General features: G+C 44.8%; 1 protein-coding gene across 1 annotated transcript in view; it reads left to right on the top strand.

Annotated features, from left to right (window-relative positions):
• The first annotated feature begins 10,774 nt into the window (after positions 1-10,774).
• LOC137813946 (putative 2-isopropylmalate synthase) overlaps positions 10,775-26,294 on the top strand; it is a 45,474-nt gene continuing 29,954 nt past the window's right edge. Inside the window, exons 1-3 of the mRNA XM_068616441.2 lie at positions 10,775-11,327; positions 22,346-22,559; positions 22,641-22,721. Of these exons, the coding sequence (XP_068472542.2) occupies positions 10,813-11,327; positions 22,346-22,559; positions 22,641-22,721 (810 nt within the window). The 5' untranslated portion in view covers positions 10,775-10,812. The remainder of the gene's footprint in view (positions 11,328-22,345; positions 22,560-22,640; positions 22,722-26,294) is intronic.

The raw sequence follows: 26,294 nt of genomic DNA, 5'->3' as shown, positions 1-26,294 counted from the left end.
CCATGTCATCCACGTATGCTTGCACATTTCTTCCCAGCATTGGTGCAAATACCCGATCCATCAACCTCTGGTACGTGGCCCCTGCGTTCTTCAGCCCAAAAGGCATCACCTTGTAGCAGTAGCACGATCTCTCGGTCATGAAGGCGGTCTTCTCTTCATCCATGGGATGCATCTTTATCTGGTTGTACCCCGAGAAGGCATCCAGAAAACTCAACAACTTACACCCTGCAGCACTGTCAACCAGGGCGTCTATGCTTGGCAAAGGATACGAATCTTTTCGGCAAGCCTTGTTCAGATCAGTGAAATCAACGCACATGCGCCACTTGCCATTGCTCTTCTTCACCAGCACGACATTGGCTAGCCACTCAGGGTACTGGACCTCCCTGATATGGCCTGCAGTGAGGAGCTTCTGGGTTTCATCCCTGATCGCCTGCCTCCTCTCCTCGTTGAATTTCCTTCTTCTCTGTCGCACTGGTCTGACCTGGTTGTCCATTGCTAGATGATGGCACAAGAAGTCGGGGTCAATTCCCAGCATGTCTGAAGCAGACCATGCGAAAGCATCCAGATGCCGCTCTATCACCTTGACAATCTGGTCTTGGAGCTCAGCCTCCAAGGATCTTTCCAACTTGAAGACCTTTCCCCCGATCTCCCTTTCGAGCCATTCCTCGACGGGTTTTGGTCTAGCTTCCCTGGCCATCACCGCCCTGGCGATTCCCTGCTCCCTCGCTTCCTCAGGGCGATTCCTCGCCTCTTCTTCCCGCTCGGCGTTCTCTCCCTCAGCCGCAGCATCCATCATGGCGACGTCTCCACCGGCGGCCACCTCCATCGCTGCACCACCAACCCGCCACTCTGTTGGCTTGGGCTTCACGCCGGGAGGCGGCGCCGTTGTGATGTAACTCACTGACCTCTTGTTCTTCAGGCTATTCTCGTAGCACTTCTTCGCTTCTTTCTGGTCAGATTTGATGGTGATCACCACCCCTTCCATCGATGGCAACTTCACCTTCATGTGCCTGGTCGAAGGCACAACTCCTATTTTGTTGAGTGTTGGTCTTCCCAACAGAATGTTATATGCTGAGGGAGCGTTCACGACGAGGTACTTGATTTTCTCCGTTCTTGAGTCCGCCTCATCCGTGAAGGTAGTTCTCAACTCTATATACCCCCTGACCTCCACCTGATCGCCAGCAAAACCATACAAACACCCTCCATAGGGCCTCAGCTGGTCAAGGGGCAACTACAACTGTGTGAAAGTCGGCCAGAACATCACATCTGCCGAGCTTCCTTGGTCCACCAATACTCTGTGGACCTTCCTTCCCGCCGTAACAAGCGAGATGACTATTGGATCGTTGTCATGAGGCACAACGTCGCTGAGATCTTCCCTTGTGAACGTGATGTCCACGTCTGGTGAGTGGTCCTCGAACATGTCCACCGTCATCACAGACCTCGCATACTTCTTCCTCTGTGACGCGGTGCATCCCCGACCCGAGAAACCTCCTGCAATGGTGTGGATTTCCCCGTGGGTAGGCATCTCGTGCTGCTGAGCCTCACCACCTGCTGGCTGGGAGCTCGACGCACCCCCCGTCCTTCTATCCAGCAAGTAATCGTTTAGGAACCCGCTCTTGACCAGGTCGTCGAGCTGGTATCCTAAAGCCAAACATGAGTCCACGGTGTGGCCAAAGCCCTAGTGGAATTTGCACCAGGCGTCTGGCTTTGGTCCCAACACCTTGTCACCCACCTTCTCGGGCGCCTTCAGCCTGGCTGCTATATTGGGAATGGCGATCAGGTCCGCCAATCCCATCACAAACTTATGCTTTGGTGGGCGATTGTACTCCCGACGTGCTAGTTGAGGGCGCCCTGGGCCCCTGCCCTTGTTCTTCCTTGGATCATAAGGATGGCGAGCCCTCTGATCCCTCTTGGCCGCCGCTGTCTCCAGCACCCTCTGTGGCTGGATCCTGGTCTGGGCACGTGGCCTAACGGGGGCCACGCTTCCTCTCTTCTCGGCGACCTCACTTTCATCGGCGATGTGGGCCACCGCAAGTCGCCTAACCTCAGCAAATGTGGCGGGGTGAGCCATAATCAACACCTCTCAGAAGGGTCCCGGCAGCACGCCCTTCTTGAATGCGTAGACCAACATCTCTTCGTCCTTGGGCGGCGAGCGGACCATCTGCGCCCCAAAACGATTCAAGTAGTCCCTGAGGGACTCCCCTTGGTATTGTCTTATGTCGAACAGATCATAAGACACCCTAGGCGGCGCCTTGTTCTCTATGTACTGCTCGACGAAGATCTTCGAAAACTGTTTGAAATTGGTTATGTGACCTGTAGGCAAGCTCACAAACCACTCCAGCGCCGTCCCCTGGAGTGTGCTCACAAACATCTTGCAATACACAGCATCCGATCCTCTTGACAGCATCATCTGCGTGTGAAACGTGGTGAGATGTGCCTCAGGATCCTCCACGCCGGTAAAAACAGCTTTCACGGGTACTACACTCGCAGGGATAGGCGTGTCCGTAATCGCCTGAGCGAAAGGCATGGGGAAAATGCGAGGCGGCGTTGACGGCGCGACCTCTTCAGTGACTGGGCGCCCCCGCTGCTCCTGGAGAGCTTGGCGCAATTCCTCAGTAACTCTGCTAAGTTCTTCATTCCTGGCCTGAGAGGCGACCAGGTCCTCGTGCATTTTTGCCTGCTCTATGCGCGAGGCTTCCACATTCGCCTGCAGTGAACGCATGATTTCCACCATTTGCGCCATAGTCATGGCGCCTTCAGCAGCAACGGGCGCAACTGGACTGGAACGGTTGCTTCTCATCTTTCTCATGAAAACTTGACAGATCACAAAGAGCGATGAACAACACCTTCTTCAGCGACGATCGATTCAGCGATCAATCGGTTAGAGCTTCGCAAAACTCTGAAGAACTTCAAGAACACAACCTCAACAGCAAACCTTCGCAGAAACTCACGACTCCACCACAAGCCACTGCTTCTTCCACGAAAATCCAAACGAGTGGCGAAACTTAGATCTCACCGATTAAAACTTGCGTAAGCAGCGAAAAACCTCACCTCACCGAACAAGAACTTAAACGAACGGTGGAAAACACGAAACTACCTAACAAAGCTTAGATGAACGGCGAAAAATGGTTGCACCAGCACACAACCACACAGAAACTGCAGAAACTTCCAAGAACTCACGCTGTGGATGGGAAACAGGTTTTACACGGCCCCACGGTGGGCGCCTGATGATCCTGCCTGTTGACCGGGACGCAAGAACCTTGCCTCGTCAAAGCTGGATCGACTTCTGCGCCGTGTTAGCCTCCGTCCTTCGCCGTGATCCACCTCAAGAACCTGCAAAAGACAGAACGACGTCGCTGCGGCCGATCACGCTCCGACGCCCAAGTCAGCGACTAAACCACCAATTACTAAGAGAAAACTCAAGAACTCTAAGGAACCGTGCAAAATTCTCTCTCAGCGTACTCAAAACTCGCAAGCGTAAAGAAGTAATCTAAACGTGCGTACCTCAGAAGTTCGTTAGAATCTCTTATATACCTGTGCATTTTCTCTCTCCAGACAGTTACACATCTGGACACGTGGCTTGCATCCAGCTGTACACGTGTCACCATCTGGAGCATCCTTGACTTGGGCGCCACTTCTTACTCTTCAGGTTTTTGGCTAAGTTACTTATGCATGACACAACTCAGTGCATAGTTGCCTTGGAGCGTGATCTCTTCTGGGTGGCGAGTTCGGGTGCCTTCGTACACACCTTCCCTGTGGTCTTGCCGGCCGCCTTCATGATCTACTTTACTTGCCTCACCGTGTATGTTCAAGTAAGCTGTCTCCCGAGCTCATCCTCTGGCCAGCTGGGAAATGACTATCTGACTTCATCTTCGGCGATGTCCTTGTTTCGGCGATCTCTAATCACTTGGTCGCCTGGGTTCACATCCGGCGACTTCATCTCAAACCCGGTGACCGCCGGTTTAGGCATGCTAGAGATCGGAGCACGCCAACTTAACAACTGGCGACTACGCGAGCCTCCCGACTTCCTTCCCTTCTGCCAGCCAGGTGTCCCGTTTAACACGCCTATATAATAGCTCGACGCCACGTCATCACTTCCGACTACCAGGGCGGTACAGTACCAAAATGAGTAAAAACGTGGGTGTGTACCTTTCACGACGCGGAGTGCACTTTTATCTTGGTCGCGCCTCTCTCAGATGGTGACACGTGGAGGCATGCAACTCACATCTAACCGTACACGTGCCACTACCTGAAGGGCTGTAGGGCATCTCTTTGTGCGCCTAAGTTATTCCCTTGCGGAGTAACTTAGCGCGTTTCTTCCATCTAGGTGAATCGCACACTCCCAGGAGAACGCCAGGTGTGGCTGGACTAGGCACACTCACCAAGCATTGCTCTCTGCATAAACGATTTCTAACTCCCTCAGGTTTCTAATGCATAAGAGAGTAACCAATCACTGACCGGTTTACTAACTCCCTCAGGCCACTCTCGTGCACGATTCTACCGGCGACCAGCTCCTCTTTCTCTGAGATATGATCATGCGAGGTCCATGCGTAACGCTCTCGCTGGGAATCTCAGTCCCAGTTTAACTGCGTGTAACACGAAACCCCGATGACCATGCACCCGATGACTGATCGGTGCTCTATTGCTTCTCGCGTTCTCCCCCAGGTGTTTATCTTGGAACTGATCTGTCGGTGGCCACTCGGTTACTACCCACCGATCACCGTTCTGGGTGATCTCCTCTCTGATTTCTCTGCCACCTAATCCACGTGTCACCCTACGAGTGGTCCACGTGGTTATATGCTGCTGACGTCATCGACTACCGATGACCAACCGGATCAGGTTCCTACTAAGGGTTTGCACAAAACCGGCGGGCTCGCCAAGTACTCTTTAAGCTTCACGAAGGCTTCTTCACACTCCTTCGACCAGACAAACTTGTTGTTCTGCCTTAAACATTGGAAGTACGGATGGCCTTTCTCTCCGCTAGCTGATACGAAACGAGACAGGGCGGCCATCCGACCTGTAAGTTGCTGCACCTCCTTCACGGTAGCCAAGCTCCTCATCGCCAAAATGGCAGCACACTTATCAGGATTTGCCTCTATTCCTCTTTCAGTTAAGAGGAATCCCAAGAACTTCCCTGCCTCCACGCCAAAAATGCACTTCTCGGGGTTTAACTTTAACCTGAACTTGGCGATCGTGGTGAACAACTCCTCCAGATCCGAGAGGTGCTTGCTCTTCTCTAACGAGGTCACGACCATATCATCTACGTACGCTTGCACATTCCTTCCCAACATCGGTGCAAGTACCTTATCCATCAGCCTTTGGTACGTGGCCCCCGCATTCTTCAGCCCAAAGGGCATCACCTTGTAACAGTAGCACGACCTTTCAGTCATGAAGGCAGTTTTCTCTTCATCCATAGGATGCATCTTTATCTAATTATACCCTGAGAAGGCGTCCAGAAAGCTCAGCAACTTGCACCCTGCTGCACTGTCGACCAGGGCATTTATGCTTGGCAAAGGGTACGAATCCTTTGGGCAAGCCTTGTTCAGGTCAGTGAAGTCGACACACATGCGCCACTTCCCATTGCTTTTCTTCACCAGCACGACATTAGCCAACCACTCAGGGTACTGGACTTCCCTGATATGGCCTGCGGCGAGGAGCTTCTGTGTTTCATCCCTGATCGTCTGCCTCCTCTCCTCGTTGAATTTACTTCTTCTCTGCCGCACTGGTCTAACTTGTGTGTCCATTGCCAAATGGTGACACAAGAAATCGGGGTCAATTCCCGGCATGTCTGAAGCAGACCATGCAAAAGCATCCAGATGCCGTTCTATCACCTTGGCGATCTGGTCTTGGAGCTCAGCCTCCAAAGATCTTCCCAGCTTGAAGACCTTTCCCCCGATCTCCCTTTCGAGCCACTCCTCGACGGGTTTGGGTCTGGCTTCCCTGGCGATCACCGCCCTGGCGATTCCCAATTCCCTCGCTTCCTCTGGGCGGTTCCTCGCCTCTTCCTCCCGTCCCCCGCTCTCTCCCTCAACCTCAGCATCCAGCATGGTGACATCGCCTCCGGCGGCTACCTCCATCGCCGCATCAACAACTCGCCATTCTGTTGGTTTGGGCTTCACACCAGGAGGCAGCGTCGTGGTGATGTAACTTACTGACCTCCTATTCTTGAGGCTATTCTCATAGCATTTCTTCGCCTCCTTCTGGTCAGATCTGATGGTGATCACCACCCCCTCCATTGACGGTAACTTAACCTTCATGTGCCTAGTTGAGGGCACAACTCCTATTCTGTTGAGGGTTGGTCTCCCCAACAGAATGTTATAGGCTGAGGGGGCATTCACGACGAGGTACTTGATTTTCTCCGTCCTCGAGGCCACCTCATTCGTGAACGTTGTTCTTAGCTCGATGTACCCCCTGACCTCCACCTGATCACCAGCGAAACCATACAAACACCCTCCATAGGGCCTTAGCTGGTCAACGGGTAGTTGCAACTGTGTGAAAGTCGGCCAGAACATTACATATGTCGAGCTTCCTTGGTCCACTAGCACCCGGTGGACTTTCCTTCCCGCTGTGACGAGCGAGATTACTATGGGATCGTTGTCGTGAGGCACAACGTCCCTGAGATCTTCTTTTGTGAACGTGATGTCCACATCTGGCGAGTGGTCCTCGAACATGTCTACCGTCATCACAGACCTTGCGTATTTCTTCCTCTATGATGCAGTGCATCCGCCACCCGAGAAACCTCCAGCGATGGTGTGGATCTCGCCATGAGTTGGCATCTCATGCTGCTGACCCTCACCACTCGCTGGCTGGGAGCTCGACGCGCCCCCCGTCCTCCTGTCCAGCAGGTAATCATTCAAGAAACCGCTCTTGACCAGGTCGTCGAACTGGTATCCCAGGGCGAAACACTAATCAACGGTGTGACCAAAACTCTAGTGGAACTCACACCAGGCGTCTGGTTTTGGTCCTAACACCTTGTCGCCCACTTTCTCAGGCGCCTTAAGCCTGGCTGCTATGTTGGGAATGGCGATCAGATCCGCCAACCCCATGACAAACTTGTGCTTTGGTGGGCGATTGTACTCCCCGGGGCGTCCTGGGCCCCTTCCCTTGTTCTTCCTCGGATCATAAGGATGGCGAGTCCTTTGATCCTTCTTGGCCGCCATCGTCTCCAGCACCCTCTGCGGCTGGATTCTAGTCTGGGCACGCGGCCTAGTAGGGGCCACGCTTCCTCTCTTCTCGGCGACCTCACTCTCGTCGGCGATGTGGGCCACCGCAAGTCGCCTAACTTCAGCAAACGTGGCGGGGTGAGCCCTAATCAGCGCCTCACAGAAAGGTCCCGGCAGCACGCCCTTTTTGAAGGCGTAAACCAGCATCTCCTCGTCTTTGGCAGGCGAGCGGACCATCTGTGCTCCAAAGCGATTCAAGTAGTCCCTGAGGGACTCTCCCTGGTACTGCCTTATGTCGAACAGGTCATAAGACACCCTAGGCGGCGCCTTGTTCACAATGTACTGCTCGACGAAAAGCTTCGAAAACTGCTGGAAATTGGTTATGTGACCTGTAGGCAAGCTCACGAACCATTCCAGCGCTGTTCCCTGGATCGTGCTCACAAACATCTTGCAATATACAGCATCCGAGCCCCCTGACAGCATCATCTGCGTGTGGAACGTGGTGAGATGTGCCTCAGGGTCCTCCACGCCAGTGAAAGAAGCCTTCACAGGGACCACGCTCGCAGGGATAGGCGTGTCTGTGATCGCCTGAGCAAACGGCATAGGGAAAATGCGAGGTGGCGACGACAGCGCGACCTCTTCAGCAACTGGGCGTCCTCTCTGCTCCTGAAGAGCTTGACGCAACTCCTCAGTCACTTTGCTGAGCTCTTCATTCCTGGCCTGAGAGGCGACCAGGTCTTCATGCATCTTCGCTTGCTCTATGCGCGAGGCCTCCACATTCGCCTGCAGTGCACGCATGATCTCCATCATCTGCGCCATGATCGCCTTTTGTAGCAACTGGCACAACGGGACTTGAACGGTTGCTTCTCATCTTTCTCATGAAAACTCAGCAGACCAAACTTCAACGAACGAAACCTTCTCCAGTAAACGATCGATCCAGCAATCAGTCGGTCAGAAACTCCCAAACTCCCAAGAACTTCCAAAAACACAACCACAACAGCACGCCGATAGATTCGGACGTCGGAACCTTCACAGAAACTTGCAACTTCACCACAGAACTACCGCTCCTCCAACAAAACTCCCGATTCACCAACCAGGAACGCGAACGAACGGTAAAACTTCGAACCAACCGATTGGAAACCGCGCAAACAGCAAGAAACTTCAAGAGAAACGATCGAAAGCTCGAACAAACGGTGGAAACTTCAAACTCCCGATTAAAACCCAAACGAACGGCAGAAAACTCGAATTCACCGAAGAAAAACTCGAACGAACGGCAGAAAACTCGAAATCACCGAACAAAAGCTCGAACGAACGGTGAAAAATGGTTGCACCAGGACACAACCACACAGAAGCTACAGAAACTTCAAGAACTCACGCTGTGGATGGGGAGAGGTTTTACACGGCCCCACGGTGGGCGCTTGATGATCCTGCCGGTTGACCAGAACGCAAGAGCCTCGCCCCGTCAAAGGTATTCTTCCTCTGGATCGGCTTTGCACCACGCTAGCTTCTGTCCTTCACACCTCAATTCACCTCAAGAACCTGGAAAAGACAGAGTGGCGTCGCTGCGGCCGATCGCGCTCCGACGCTCAAGTCAGTGACTGAACCACCAAAACTCTAAGAGAGAAAACTAAGAACTCAAGGAACCGTGCAAAAACTCTCTCAGTCACTCAAGTATTCTCCAAGCGTAAAGAAGTGTTCTAAACGCGCGTCCCTCAGAAGTTCGTTAGAATCTCTTATATACCTGTGCACTTTCTCTCTCCTGACGGTTACACATCTGAACACGTGGCTCGCATCCATCTGTACACGTGTCACCATCTGGAGCGTCCTCTGCTTGAGCGTCACTTCTTACTCTTCAGGCTGTTCGACTAAGTTACCCATGCAAGGAGTAACTCGGTGTATAGCTTGGAGCGCGATCTCTTCTGTGTGGCGAGTACGGGGTGTCACCATGCACACCTTCTCTGTGGTCTCGCCGGCCGCCATCATGATCTGCTTCACTTGCTTCACCGTGCATGTCCTGGTAAGCTGTTCCCTGGCCTCAACCTCTGGCTAGCTAGGGAATGATCATCTGATAACTTCATCCTTCGCACTCGTGCCCTTTGAAAGCCTTGAACAAGCTTTCCTGATCTTTCGGCGATGTCCTCCTCTCAGCGATCTCTGATCACTTGGTCGCCTGGGTTTGCATCCGGCGACTACGACACAAACCTGGTGACCGCCGGTTTAGATATGCTAGAGATCGGAGCACGCCAACTTAACGATTGGCGACTACGCGAGCTCCCCGACTTCCTTCCCTTCTGTCAGCCAGGTGTTCCGTTCAACACGCCTATATTATCGCTTTCTGCTACGTCATCACTTCCGACTACCTGGGCGGTACATATAGTAATAATAAAAAAATGCAGATGCACAAGCGCTTTAGCACCTGTGTTTTCGCTAGTAATAACTATATTGATATTAGTGATAATATTAATATTTTTATTAATATTAATATTAATAATTTAATAATATAAATGATATTAATAATAATAATAATAATAAGTATAATAAAAATCATAATATGACAAAAGAATTGGTTTAGTGTAGTGGTTAAAGCTTCTTTGGTAACCTTTTTTTCTATCTTTTCTTAATACTTCGAATACTGAATAGCGGAAACACATGTGTATCCACATTTTCCTCTTCTAGTCAATTTTAATAATGATAGAAATATAATATATATACAAAAATAATTTTGGATAAGTAAAAATTGAAAAACAAAAAATAACATGTAAAAGAAATACGATGAATTGATTAATCAACCTTTTTTTTCCTATGGTTTGAGTTTCTCTTCTTCTTCAAGTTTTTTCTTTTCTTCCATTGCTGGTATTAGGATTGGAGAGTGCGATGATATTCACGTTAAGGTTAGGATTCACTTGATGGTAGATAAAAACAATGACGATTTTACCAAAGAATAATGTTGTTTGAATGGAGTGGAGAGAGTCATTGAAAATGAAAGTTATTTTATTTAATACGTGAGATTTGGTGTGGGAGCTGAGTGAACGTGAGAGTATTTTTTTTTTCTTTTTAAATTAAGAATTGGGAAATTGATGGAAGAGTGAGAAGTTAGTTTGCGTAGTATAAAAACCGTCTCATAAACCTAGGCCTATAAATAAATAAAAAAATGAAAAAGAGATAAAAAAATTTAATATTCATTTGTAATAGATTCAGTTAGACACTAAAAAAATGAATAGTGATCAAGGCAAATACCTAAAAATTTGGTTAAAGTAGAAGGTATTATAACTATCTTAAAGGAAGAAATTATAAAAGAGTAACAAAATACTCAACATTAATTTTATCACGTCTTCCCTTTTTCTTTTCCCTCATTCTTAAGTATTTCGTATGATTATGATAGTTATAGAACAGTAACAAAATAGGCAAGCTCAATTTTATCACGCCTTTCCTTTTTCTTAATTAGAATGAATTTAAACATCTTAAAGGATGAAATTATACAACAGTAACAAAATAAGCAACTTCAATTTTATCACGTCATCCCTTTTTTATCCTTTTCCTTCTACTTAACCAATATTATTAAAAAATAAAAATGTACTTTCTATAAATGAGAAGACGAACATCTTCTTCCTCACTCCAAAGTTCCTTTCCTCTGAATCAAATTGCATCCATGAACGGCTCTCGCTCTCGTTCCCGCCCCGAGTATATCCCGGGCCACATTCCGGACCCTTCCTACGTCCGCATTTTGGACACCACCCTCCGCGACGGCGAGCAGGCCCCCGGCGCCGCCATGACGGCCGAGCAGAAGCTGCGGATAGCGCGGCAGCTGGCGAAGCTGGGGGTGGACGTGATCGAGGCAGGGTTCCCTTGTGCATCACAGGAGGACTTCAATGGCGTGAAGATGATAGCGCAGGAAGTTGGGAGGAAGTGCGAGGATGATGGGTACGTTCCGGTGATTGTTGCGATGTGCAGGTGCAATGAGAAGGACATTAGGACTGCATGGGAGGCTGTGAAGGAGGCGAAGAGGCCGAGGCTTTTGCCCTTCATCGCCACCAGCCCCATTCACATGGAGTACAAGCTTCGAAAGACCAAAGAAGAGGTTCTTCAAATAGCTCGCACCATGGTCGCTTTCGCTCGCAGTTTGGGTTGTCCTGACATCCAATTCGGTGCTGAGGATGCAGCCAGGTTCCTCTCTTCTCTTTCCTCTTACATGCATTTATCATCAAACTTCTTTCTATAACACAACCCAAGCTTCTTCAATATGGTACAATTTCACTTTGAATTTCTGGAAATTGACAGATTTTTTTAATTCTAAAATTGGATAAATAGTATACACTCAATATGATTTAATTTCACATAAATCCTCGATGTCATACACGAATTTCCTAAATTTCTCATAACTCATACATCACATAATAGTTTAGAGCAAATTGAAACGAAAAAATGTTATATGAAAAAATCATATAAGTAAATACAAATTTAGTTAGAATTGCTGAGAAAAAAAAATTAGTTAGAAAATATTGATATAAAAATAAATTTATATAGAAATCGTATGTTAAAGTCACCATTTTAAATTCACATTCGTACATGTAGGTTTTTTAAAAATTAATTTCCTATAATTAAAATCTTTTTATAATATATTTAAAAAAAAGGAAATTTTGTATATATATATATATTAATTATAAAAATACTTTAAATATAACTTTAGTTTAATATATTTAAATTATTTTAAATTCTTAATAACAATTAATTATATAATACTTTCATAATATAAAACAAACTAAATAAACTATTTAAAAAATATATCAAACTAAATCAAGATAGGATAACAAATTAAATTAGTAAAATCCTAAATCCAAGATACTAGAAGTAAACCAAAAATTTTAACTGAAAAACTAAGAATGTTAACCGAAAACTAATAATTAAATGTTTAAAAAAAGTTATATTAAAAAAATAAAGTCTGATATTAATACACACAAACATCATGATAACCTATTAGTTTAAACAATTTACGTAATTATTTTAACCTAAAGACGAGTGAATTATCTATGATCTTGTCTTATATGAGATCTTCTTTGTTGTCTTCAATAGACATCTCGATAGAGGTGGACTATTGTATCCCAATGCATGATACAAACATGCCAACAGAGTTTACTCCCAACTAAAGTTTGACATATTATTCAAGTCACCTAATAACAATAAATACATCAGATGAAGCCGACTCCCTAATGTGTCTGACATTAATATACTTCTAATAAAATGGATGAACAACTTCTAAATAAGTCAAACAAATGCTCTTACGATAGGAATGAAAGTCACAATATCGATAATAGTAGAAGGTATATACTTGTACTATTTTTCTACTTTCTATAAGACAATTTCTTGAATTTAATTCACAATTTTTTTAATATGTTAATTGAAACTAAGTTTAGTAATTTATACGCATATAATTATAACTAATTACTCAAAATAAATACAAATAAGAAATTTCTAAATATTAAACCATTTTTCATAACATTTTTTAAACTCTGGAGTATTACTTTCCTTCCTTAGTTAAATAATTATAGGTTTTAGCTTTAAGTATTATGGTTTTAAGATTTATCTGTTCATCATTTTGGATCGATATGTAATTTTTAGTTTAAGATTTTCAGCTAAGATTTTCGGTTAAAATTTCGAGTTAAAGTTTCCAAAAGTTACTGAAAATATCAGTTAACATTATGAGCTTTAACCTTTTGATTAAAGTTTTCCATTTATTTTTATCGTCTTAAATTTAGAGTTTTGTCAAATTTAGTTTGGTCATTTTTTTTAAATAGTTTAATTATATTATTTATATTATAAAAGTATTATATAATGAATTTTATTAAGAATTTAAAATAATTTAAATATATTAAAAGAAACTTATATTTAAAATATATATATATATAATTCTCTGCATTCTTTAATTATATTATAAAAAAAATTAAATATAAGAAATTAATTTCTAAAGTACATACAATGCATATACGAATTAAAATCTTAAATTTAATATACGATTTCTATATAAGTTTATTTTTATAAAATTGTATTTGAAATTTTTAATTTTTTTAATTAAATTCGCATTTTACGCATACCATTTTTTTATACCATTTTTTTTTCTGTTTACACTAAACTGGTATATGATGTATATGATTTTTTTTATGAAACTGGTATATGATGTATATTAAAAAAGGGAAGTTATTTAGTGGATGTTAATATAATCTTATTAATTGATTTAACTAACGGTGAATTTTTAACATTTTTTAAGTTCTAAAGGTTATTTTAAAATTTCAGCAAAATAATGGAGGTTTTATAATCTTCATTAAATTTCAAAATGTTTATTTTAAAAACTCAGCAAAATAACAGATGTTGTTTTAACCTTCCTTAAATTCCAAATGTTTATTTTAAAACTTCAGCAAAATAATGGAGGTTTTTTAACCTTTGTTAAGTTCGAAAGGTTTATTCTAAAACATCAGCAAAATAATAGAGGTTTTTTAACCTTCGTTAAGTTCCAAAGGTTTATTCTAAAACCTCAGCAAAATAATGGAGACTTTTTTTAACATTCGTTAAATTCCAAAGGTTTATTCTAAAACCTCAGCAAAATAACAAAAGTTTTTTTTAAACTTCGTTAAGTTCCAAAGGTTTATTTTATAACCTCAACAAATGAACGAAAGTCTTTTAACCTTTGTTAAGTTTCAAAGATTTATTATAAAATCTCAACAAAATAATGGAGGTTTTTTCAATCTTATTCCAAAGATCTACTGTAGAACCTCAATAAAACACTCTAGATTTTTCAAACTTCAATAAATAAATATAATTAAATCTATTTATAAATAAATAATTAAAAACTATATAGTTTTAATTTATTTTATAACTAAATTTTCTAAAATTTGGAAAGTGTAACTTTACACTACAAATAAGTTTTCTAAAATTTCAAAAAATTAAAAACTTAGCAAAATAACCTTGAATAATAAGTATTTCAACAACTAATCTTTAATAATAAGTTTTTCAACAACTAATCTTGGATAATAAGTATTTCAACAACTAATTTTGGATAATAAGTATTTCAACAACTAATCTTGAATATTTCTTATGACTGATGGTAGTTGGTTTTATAATTCCTATTTTTTTTTGTTACGAGCTCATACTTCAAAAAACTTGACTTATTTTGTTTTAGCTTTTGATGTACGTATATTTTATGTGCAATTTTAGTTGTAATAAAACTTGAGGTGGGTGGCGTTCCACGTGCGGGGGATCGCCCCTCCCTCCAGCGTCTCCAAGCGGTAGGCGCCATTCCCGAGTGCTTCGGTTATTCTGAATGGACCTGTCCACTTGGGCGACAATTTGTTTTCCATCTCGTATTGATGGGCCTTCCTCATCACCAGATCGCCATCTCTGAACTGCCTCGACTTTATCTTGGAGTTGTACTTGCGCTCGACCCTTCTCTTTACTGCTTCGGCCTTCACCCGCGCTTCCTCCCTGACCTCATCCAGCAAATCCAAGTTCATCCTCCTCTCTTCGTTCGAGTCTTCTGACACGAAGTTCAGAAACCTCGGCGAGCTCTCTTGGATTTCAACTGGGATCATCGCGTCGCACCCGTACACCAAGCTAAACGGGGTTTCGTGGGTTCCCGATTGCTCAGTAGTATGGTATGCTCACACTATGCGGGGAACCTCTTCAGCCCAAGACCCCTTGGCCTTTTCCAACCTCCTCTTCAATCCTCTGAGCAGAACCCGATTAGCGGACTCCACTTGCCCATTCGTTTGCGGGTGTTCCACAGATGCAAACACTTGTTGTGTCCCGATGTCCTCGCAAAGTTTCTTCAACAGGTGGCTTGCGAACTGGGTCCCATTGTCTGAAACTAGACGCTTGGGCACGCCAAAACGACACACAATATTCTTCCATACGAAACTCTGGATTTTGTGTGCGGTGATCTGGGCCACTGGTTCTGCTTCAATCCATTTCGTGAAGTATTCGATCGCCACAACCAAATACTTCATTTGTCTGATTGCCAATGGGAAGGGTCCCAGGATGTCGATTCCCCACGTATGGAACGACCAAGGACTGTAGATTGACTTTAACTCTTCTGGGGGCGCCTTATGCCAGTCGGCGTGCTGCTGGCATTGCTTGCAACGCTGGGCGTATCTCTTGCAATCTTCCCTCATCGTGGGCCAGTAATAGCCTGCACGGATAGTCCTTGTTGCCAGCGATCGACCTCTAATGTGGCTCCCACAAATCCCCTCATGGAGCTCAGTCATAATCCTCGTGCACTTCTCTCTGTGTACACACACAAGAAGAGGGTGTGTAAATCCAAACCTATACAGCTCGCCGTCAATAAGGGTAAACTTGCTGGAGCTCTTCTTTATCTTTCTGGCCTCGGTTGAGCCAACTGGAAGCACACCATCCGCTAAATAGCGTTGGTATGGCGTTATCCACGTGTCTGGTTCGTGGACAGCGCAAACTTGCATCGATCTTACCTCTTCCGCTGGGCGCGCTCTGACCCTCGGCGTCCTCAGAGTTTCCTGCTTTAGGGATCTATGACTTCTCGCCGTTCTGTCCATTGATCTGCAAACATGAAGAACCTTGTGGTCTGCCACGAATGCTCGAGGCGCCTTCAAGGTTTCTTGAATGACAGTCCTCTGCCTGCCCCCCTTGCCCGAACTGGCGAGCTTGGCTAGCAAGTCAGCTCGGGCATTCTGTTCTCTCGGCACGTGCACCACTTCAAATGAAGCGAAAGATCTCCTTAACTCTTGCACGTACTCCAAGTAGGCTGCCATCTGCGGGTCCTTGGCTTGGAACTCGCCAGTCACTTGTCTAGTGACCAACAACGAATCTCTCTTGGCCGTCAGCACTTTCGCCCCCATTTCCTTCGCCAACAGGATTCCGGCGATCAAAGCCTCGTACTCTGCTTGATTGTTTCTTGCTTTGAAAGCAAACCTCAATGATTGCTCTATCAACACTCCGTTGGGTCCTTCCAAAATGACCCCAGCCCCGCTGCCCAGCTGGTTGGACGACCCATCGACTGAGAGTACCCAGCGAAAGTCATCCTTGGCGTTCTGCGCTACTTCGGAGGACAACTCGACCACAAAATCGGCGAAGACTTGCCCATTGATCGATCCCCGGGGTTCATATTTGATGTCAAACTCCGACAGCTCGACCGCCCACTTCACCATCCTTCCGGCCACATCGGGTTTCTTCAGAACCTTCTGGATTGGCAGATCAGTCATCACCAATACCGTAAAGCTCTGGAAGTAATGGCGCAATCTCCTCGCCGAGAATACAACCGCTAATGCTGCCTTTTCTAGGGCCTGGTACCTCACCTCTGGGCCTTGCAACACCTTGCTAACGAAATATATGGGCTTTTGGATCCGATCCTGATCCTGCACGAGCACTGTGCTGATTGCACTCTCAGTTATGGCAAAGTACAGCCTGAGCGGTGTTACGGCTTGGGGCTTGCACAGAACTGGAGGGCTCGCCAAATATTCCTTGAGCTTTACGAAGGCCTCCTCACACTCCTTCGTCCAGACAAACCTGTTGTTCCTTTTCAAACATTGGAAGTATGGGTGGCCCTTCTCTCCGCTTGCCGATACGAATCGGGACAGGGCGACCATCCGCCCCGTGAGTTGCTGCACTTCCTTCACATTGGCGGGGCTCCTCATTGCCAAAATGGCGGCGCACTTCTCGGGGTTAGCCTCGATTCCCCTCTCCGACAGGAGAAACCCCAGAAGTTTCCCTGCTTCTACACCAAAAACACACTTTTCAGGATTTAGCTTCAGCTTGTACCTAGCTATCGTGATGAACAACTCTTCCAAGTCGGCGACGTGCTTGTCTTTCTCCAGGGACGTCACGACCATGTCGTCGACGTATGCCTGCACATTCCTTCCGAGCATGGGTGCGAGCACCTTGTCCATCAGCCTTTGGTATGTGGCCCCTGCATTCTTCAACCCGAAGGGCATTACCCTGTAGCAATAGCATGACCTTTCCGTCATGAAGGCGGTCTTCTCTTCGTCCATGGGGTGCATTTTAATTTGGTTGTACCTCGAGAAGGCATCCAGAAAACTGAGCAGCTTGCACCCCGATGCACTGTCCACCAGGGCGTCTATGCTTGGCAAAGGATAAGAATCCTTTGGGCAGGCCTTGTTCAGGTCTGTAAAGTCAACACACATTCGCCATTTTCCGCTGCTCTTCTTGACCAGAACAACATTAGCGAGCCATTCTGGATATTGGATCTCCCTGATGTGGCCCGCTGCAAGGAGTTTCTGTGTCTCTTCCTTGATCGCCTGTCTCTTCTCCTCATTGAACTTTCTTCTTCTTTGGCGGATGGGCCTGCCTTGGGGGTCCATTGCTAAGCGATGGCACAAGAAATCGGGGTCGATTCCTGGCATATCTGAAGCAGCCCACGCAAACACATCCAAGTGTCTACTTATCACCTTGGCGATTTGGTCTTGCGTCTCGCTATCCAGGGTTTTTCCCAACTTAAACACCTTACCGCTGATCTCCTACTCAAGCCATTCCTCTACTGGCTGAGGTTTCCTTTCGTTGGCGATCAGCGCCCTCGCGATACTGGTTTCTCTGGTGGTCTCCGAGCAGTTTCTTTCTCCCTCCAAGCTCTCGGACCTCGCCTCTTCATTCCCCATCGGCCCATCGCCCTCGGCGACCACCTCTAACACCGTATCCGAAACTCGCCAGGATTCCTGCTCCGGCTCCACGCCATGGGGAGGCGTTGTGGTTACGTGGCACACAGACCTCTTATTCTTAAGGCTGTTTTCGTAACACTTCTTCGCCTCCTTCTGGTCAGAGCAAATAGTGATGATCAGGCCCTCCATAGACGGCAGTTTGACCTTCATGTGCCTTGTCGAAGGCACAGCTCCTGTTCTGTTGAGCGTTGGCCTTCCCAACAGTATGTTGTACGCTGACGGGGCGTTTACAACAAGATACCTGATCTTCTCCATTCGTGAGGCCAAACTGCTAGTGAAGGTCGTCCTCAACTTGATATACCCCCTCACCTCCACTTGGTATCCGGCAAAATCGTACAAGCAGCCCCCATATGGTCTCAGTTGATCGGGGGACAGTTGTAACTTCTCGAAAGTCGGCCAAAACATCACATCTGCTGAACTTCCTTGGTCGACCAGCACCCGGTGGAAGTCCTTTCCGCCGTGACAAGCGAGATCACAATAGGGTCGTTGTCGTGAGGCACCACGTCCCTAAGGTCCCCCTTGGTGAACGTGATGTCCACGTCGGGCGAGTGATCCTCAAAGATTTCCACTGACATTACTGACCTCGCGTACCTCTTGCGTTGCGACGCAGTGCACCCTCCGCCGGAGAATCCGCCAGCTATGGTGTGGATCTCACCGTGAATGGGCACCTCGTGCTGCTACCCGCCGATTGAGATCCTGACGCTTGGTCCGCTTGCTTCTCTAGCAAGTAATCCTTCAGGAAACCACATTTGACCAGCTCGGCGAGCTGGTGTCCCAGAGCCAAACACGAGTTGATAGAGTGGCCAAAACTCTTGTGGTACTCGCACCATGCGTCTAGCTTTGGCCCCAAAACCTTCTTCGTCGTTTTCTCAGGCACTTTGAGCCTGGCGGCAATGTTTGGGATGGCGATCAAATCGGCCAAACCCATTACAAACTCATACCTTGGGGGGCGATTAGTCTCCCTGGGCCGCCCTGGCCCCTTGTTCTTATTTTTCTTAGGGCCGTAAGGGTGGCGCATCCTTTGATCCCTCTTTCCCGCCGCCGCATCCATTACCCTCTGCGGCTGGACCCTTGCTTGGGCGCGCGGTTTAGCTGGGGCCACGTTTCCCCTCTTCTCGGTTACCTCGCTCTCGGCGGCGATGTGAGCCACAACACGTCGCCGGATTTCAGCAAACGTGGCGGGGTGGCTCCTGATGAGCGACTCACTAAAAGGCCCAGGTAACACACCCTTTTTGAAGGCGAGCACGAACATCTCTTCGTCTTTTCCTAGCAAACGGACTATCTGAGCTCCGAATCTGTTCAGGAAATCCTTCAGGGACTCCCCTTGGTACTGCCTTATATCAAACAGGTCGTAAGACACCAAAGGTGGCGCCTTGTTCACTATATACTGCTCAACGAACATCTTGGAAAACTGTTGAAACGTGGTAATGTGGCCAGTAGGTATACTAACGAACCAGTCCAACGCTGTTCTGCTCAAAGTGCTCATGAACACCTTAAAGTACACCGCGTCTGAGCCCCCGAGAGCATCATTTGAGTATGAAACGCCGTGAGATGGGCTTCAGGGTCCTCCACCCCAGTGAAAAACGCTTTCACCGCCACAGTGTTAGCCGGGACCACCGAGTCCATGATCTCTTGGGAAAATGGCATAGGAAAGCTGCGCGGTGGGGATGGGGGTGCAGATCTGTCCCCAGTCGCACGCTCCTCCCGCTCCTGAAGGGCTTTGCGCAGCACTTCGTTGATCCTGTTGAGCTCTTCATTCCTTGCTTGCGAGGCTACCAACGCCTCATGCATCCTTTCCTGTTCAGAACGCAATGCAGCCACGTTCTCCTGCAGCGTCCTCATCATGTCCATCACTTGTGTCATGGACATAGCATCTTCGTCTGTTGATGGCGCGACTGAACTGGAGCGTGTTGTCCTCATCTTTCCTCAGCAAACTCAGCAACTCAAAGAACTCCAAACAAACGGTGAAAACTCCAGGAATCGACTGCGACAGCGAGCAGTCGAACAGAAAACACCAAAAACACCACAAACACGAACTATGGTTGGGAATCACCTTTTATACGGCCCCACGGTGGGCGCCAGATGATCCTGCCGGTTGACTTAGCGCAAGAGCGTTGCCTCGTCACGGTCTTCCTCACCAGCTTGACACCACGTGCCCTCCAAGTCCACACCACAGATAGCCTATCTGAGAACCTGAAAAACACACAGTGGCGGCTCTGCGGCCGGTGGCGTTCCGACGCTCAAGTCAATGACAAGAACACCCAAAAACTGAGAGAAAATATATCTGTAGGACCGTACTGAAAGCACACAACCCGAGCAGAATGAGCCGTAATGAAAAAACGTACCTCAGCAAATTCTGTTAAGGTTACCTTTATAGCTAGGTTTTTTCTCTCTCCAAGCCGTTATGCTTTTGGACGCGTGGCTCGCATCCAGCCCTGCACGTGTCGCCATCTGGGCTGGGATGGCAGGTAGCACCCAGCCCTACACGTGTCATCATCTGAGCTAGGATAACTCGAGCGTCGCTTCTTTATTTCTCCCAGCCCTACACGTGTCATCACCTGGGTCGGAGTAACTGAGAGCATCAAACCCTACACGTGTCATCATCTGGGCTGGGGCAACTTGAACATCACTTCTGCGTAGTAACCAGTCACGCGGCTAAGTCCTCAACTCAAGAAGTAAACTAACACGCGACATGCTCTAGAGCACCACCCGACAAGGCGAGTATCAAGTGCAGCAAAGTGCACCATCTCTGTGATATCGCTTGTCTCTAATGGCACCCTCCTTACCGCTGCGCCATGCATGTTCTGGCTGAGGAAACCTTGCCATCAACGAATGTCCACTATGGGAATCCCGTCCTTGATAGGAGAGCTGTCCCCTCAACCCAAACACCCTTCACGCCCCATGCTGGCGCAAGAATCGCCTCACTGGAGTTGTACACTTGAACTTACACCTCTGGGCCTTCATCAGCTTCAATCTGAGCTTGTCGGGAGACCTGGCAACGTGCTTCCTGCGGCGATGTCAAGCTACATGATCGCCAGTCGCCAAATACGTCGATGACAAGCCAACCCGACGACAACCGGCCATGTTCATCGCAGAACGCCAGTTCCATGAATCGGCGACCACGCTCACCTCTGAACCATCAATCTTTTCTTGCCTACGTGTTCCACTGAGCACTTCCCACCTAGGCACGTGCAAGACACGTCATCACACCCGATGACCTGGTCGGTACACACACCATACATATGTCTTCCTTCCTAATAATTTCCCTCCAATAACCCAATTATGTCTCACCCCAACCTCTTAATGTTTAAGCATAAGATATTTATTTATTACCATATAAAAGACCTTTGCACCCTACTTTCATATGCTTTTCTGTCCCTGTCCTCCATTTCTTTGATTTGATTCATTATTTTAGTTTCCCTTCTGGAATGAGTTACCCTCAATTGCTTCCCTAGTTAGACGATTCAATAATGCACCCATTTGATAGTCTAATATGACGTTTACACCATGACAACTTCGTTGACATAATTTCTTCCTCGATGGAGACTTGGAAATAATTCCCATTGATATTTCATTGTTTTCTTTAGGCTTGCTTCTTGAGCAACTAACCTTATCATCAATCTCGCCTACTCTAAACATTCCTCTTTTACGTTAAACTCCCCTGTATCATTGCTATGAGACTTATTTTCCAACGAGGTATTCGTCTTCAACACCTGTGCAGCCGGATGACCCTGAACTCACTTCTTCCACACCATCTTTGGCTCGTGAGGACTCGTCCATTCATTCCTGCTTACTCTTATATCCCGATGACCTGTTGCATCCCCTTCTCCCACCTTTTTTTTCTCCCACTATGTTTTCGATGTTCATCTTCACATCCACGGTACCTTGGTTGATTAACATATAGTTTAGTGTCCCCGATCCATATGTTGGCTAACTTCCTCTCTAATTCAATCACATTTCACGAACCCGAATCTCTGATTCCACTTGTTTAGTCTTACCCCACCTTTGAAAGATTCTCTACATGTCACTTTTGCCATGCTCCGGAAAATGTGAGAAAAAGAACGTAGTTCCATTTTATTTCTTTTTCGATCAAAGTTGCACACGCCTTCAATCTTGTGTTTTGCGAATAAAATTCTCAATCTAGTTGTAAGATTACATGTATTACTACAGGCAATCTTGTTCCAGAATCTAGCATATATTACATGCTTCTTCCTGCACCATACATGGGCTTGTTCTTTGCTCCCAATTGCAATGCAAAGATTGTTAAACCACTTTCAGCATAGAGCTTAGGGGCGAGTGGTGGTCCTTGTAGGAAGATAGATGTGTGTTGATATTGGATCTACATATGAAAAGTATGTTTTTCTATTTACACTAGTAGTCGATTTTGTATTGGCATTGTTGCACCATCCAATTATAGAAAAACAAATATTTTCACACTCAATTAACTTTCTGCAAAATAACCGCTTTTGACAACTACTTCTGTTGGAGCAGATCAGATAGAGAGTTCCTTTATCAATTTTTTGGAGATGTTATCGAAGCTGGGGCAACAACTTTGGGCATAGGAGACACTGTGGGCATAACAATGCCATTCGAGTTTGGAAAACTGATTGCTGATATAAAAGCCAATACTCCTGGAATTGAAAAGGCTATTATTGCTGTTCACTGTCATAATGATCTTGGACATGCTACTGCAAACACAATAGAGGTCTTTATATACCTACCACTCAATTAATGTAATCATTAACACACGTCATAATCAATTTTACTCAGTTTTAAATACTTTCAGGCTGCACGTGCTGGGGCAAGGCAACTAGAAGTAACAATTAATGGCATTGGTGAAAGGGCTGGTAATGCTGCATTAGAAGAGGTTAGTATCATTCATCTATATTTTAGACAACTTAATACATCTTATTTCACCAATTATAAAGCATTTGGAGATTAAATTATACCTTCATTGAATATTAGTTTTGTATATGTCATATAGAGAAAGAAGAGAAAAGGAAAAAAAATGATTTATTAAGTTGTTAGACACTTAAAAATTGTTACACACTTACATTATTGAGTGTTACACTGACGGCGCAGAAATGCTATTTAAGTGCAGTTATTTTACATTTACAAATGCGGCTAAATGCGGCTATATAGCCGCATTTGTAAATACTATTTATAAGTGCGGTTATTTCAAATAGCCGCATTTGTATATTCTTCTGAATGAGGGGTGAGGGTTTAGGGTTTACAAATGCAGTTATTACCATAGTCGCATTCGTAATTGTGATTTACAAATGCGGCTTTGGTAAATAACCGCACTTGTAAATAATGTTTTTTTTAGTGCAATCTGTTTTGTCCCTAAACCATATAAATTAACCTGCATATTGATCAAAATGTACCCAGCCAGACAAATACATAAATATAGAGATAAATTCAGAGAATCAAAATGTACATTACAAACAAGTAATCAAATTACATATAAAACCTACACTATTGATCATCTATCGTAGAGTTATAAAAATTTATGAAATATGTGGACCAAGAATGTCTCACATATGACATGACTTCCGAATTCATTGGTATTTCTTCCATGAATAACTGCATTGCAAAATATAGTTGACATAAATTAGTTTTTAGATACATATATGTTCAAGAATCATAAAAATGATTTAACATATCATGTTACCTCTTTCCAACCAGTTTTAACACCTATTCTTATAATGGTAATCATCCATTGCATAATGTAATAGCCACACTCATAGCTTTCTGGTTGTTTATTACACTATAATTCAATAAAAAGTAAAAGTTAGTATATTGATAAACAATGATAAGAGAAAGAAAAAAATTACAAACCTTTATTCTTATCCAGTTCAAATTATTTGAACTGGATCGACCTTTTAGGATGTTATATCCACGCCATGAACTGGTTAATACAAAAAACCTCGTTAGTAGATGGTTAATTAGTAACATACAAAGTTAAGTTTATAGTGTACTTACGTATCAATGATATCCTTAAATTTTGTGGGTATCTTCTTGTGTAGGGAACAGAACGACACAACAGTCTTATGAACCATTGATAAGACAAGTAACTGCCAATGATGTCTATATCATCCATGAAAAGAGTTAGTAAATATTTAAAACATGAAATAGTAATAATTGATGACATATAATTAAACTCACTCATTAATATAAGGGCATAAATAAATTTGTTTTCCCTCTTTTTCCAAGGTGTTAGTGATGTATGCTTGAGTCTCATATGACCTTGGTCCAACGGGATTATTATATGCAGGATCTAAGAATCCATACACATTTTCCTTCCCCTCAGTGAGACAAACTCCATGCAAAAACCTACAAGTTATTAGTTAACGCATAATCAATAATAATTTAACATAAAGTAAATTGAATAATAGGTAAAGATACTTACATCATAAAAAATTGAATTATATTTATATTGAGCTCCTGATTCCCAGATACAAATTCTAATAAATCTGTGTCGTACATCATCAGTGGCAGTTCAGTGTTTATTTGCAAAAATGTATCATCCCACAAAAGTGCAAAAGGTTCATTACCAATCTGACTAGCAATGAGACCTAAGGAAGCTATAGGATCATCAACTGGAACCTCACGCTTCTTCTCCAGACTTGGTTTCTGAAAAGGTTTCTACAAGATAAAGAAAATTTGTATTAAATTATATGTAATATATAAATATAAATAAAAATTAATATAATGAAATGAAATTATTACATGAGGTTGGGGCATAAATCGAATGAGGTCTCTGGGCCAGGCAACGAATGTCTGAAATGCATCGGCCACAGTGGTTACCTCATCTGAAGGTAGTGGAACACGAGCATCAGGTACTCGTACTTTTTCAACTGTTACCTTCGCCACATCAGGGGAGAGAGGAACGTTATGTAAGGTGGTGGCCTCTTCATAGACTTTTCCAAGGGCCACCACCCGAGGAAGTTTGTCGTCCGCTACCAGTAGCTCGCATTCCCTCATCTGCCCAATGATATCATCCCCTGATGTTGTAGGAGCCGCACAACTCCCCTTTGTGCTCTTGGGAGTGGGACTAACAAGGGGTTGAATCGGCTTAGCACAAAGTTGTTGCGATAGAAACTCTTGTCATATTCAATCATTCTCCTTTCTCATCTCTAATCGCATCAAATCAGTCTCCTTTCTCATCTCCTCCATTAATTCTTCACGTATCTTAGTCTTCATATGAGTTTCGCCCTCTTTGGAGGAGGAGGATGACTGTCATTCTGAAACTCCAAAATATAGTTTAATTCCAACCCCTTGTCCAGCTGCATGAACACGACCACAGTGCTCAGGTCGTCCAATTGCTTCAACCAGGATATCGTGACGAACTTCAGCAACAAATTTACCGTCGGATTCCAAGGAATCCTACAAGAGACAAAAATCATATCATTTTTTAATATAATTAATGCTTTAAAATAAATTAAAATAATAAAAATAGCTTACAATTTTTTCAATGATAACCTCGGATTACTCAGAACTTGGTGCACCCGACTTTTTAATTCGGGCCCTCTTCCATTTTACATGGCGAAAAGGTGGTGATGGAGGAGAAGTGGCCCATGTTTCCACATTCTCAGACGATGTCCCCTGTTTAGATTGCTCATTTTCCACCATCAGTGCTTGCTCAAGTTTTCGATACCCCGAACGAGACATTACGTGCGGGGTAACATTCTTCAAAGCTATCTCTTGAGCTTTCTTCCGACAATCCTATCATAATTGAAATAAACAAAGTGAAGTAAATAAGATAAACTTATTAATGTTATATAAATAAAAAAAGTTAAGTTACTTCACTTACCATCTAAGCCTCATTTTGACGAATTTCTTTAAAAAGACGCCATGTCTCTTCATCAATATGTTTGTACTTTAAACATGGATTTTCGTCTTTAAGGTCGCTAAAAACGTATCTCGAAGTCAGTCTTGACTTAAAGGTACGAAATTTAAGTCCGATATTGGATATAATCTTTGATCGAAGCGGTTCCACATCAGGAATTTCAAAGTTTGCCTAGAAAATAACATCACCAAATTAAAATTAATCAATGAATATTAAAAAGCATTATATCAAAATGTAAAGCTTACCAGAACATCCTCCCAGATCATGTTCCGGTCGACCTCTGACACCTCATCCCATGAATTAATCAAAATGGAGAGCCTCTCACGAGAAACAACTCCAAGATAGCTCATAAACTCATCTGCTTTAGGACCAAAAGCCACTCCAGTGTTGACGTCAATGTCAACACGTGTCTTCTCACCAGCAGCACGTCTCAATGCGAGATGCTTCAATCTAGTAGGTCCTCTGCTACCTCTTCCAGATCGAGGTCTGAGTGGGGTCTGATCGTCATCCATGTCTCTGTTAAAAAAATTAGGTAACAAACATTAGTTAATCTGCATCGAATTAAAATCATATAAAAATAATACATAAAAT

Source organism: Phaseolus vulgaris, chromosome 1 (assembly GCF_051622355.1).
Source record: "Phaseolus vulgaris cultivar YP4 chromosome 1, ASM5162235v1, whole genome shotgun sequence".
In the NCBI taxonomy this organism is placed as follows: domain Eukaryota; kingdom Viridiplantae; phylum Streptophyta; class Magnoliopsida; order Fabales; family Fabaceae; genus Phaseolus; species Phaseolus vulgaris.
This window is presented reverse-complemented; position numbering and strand designations above follow the sequence as displayed.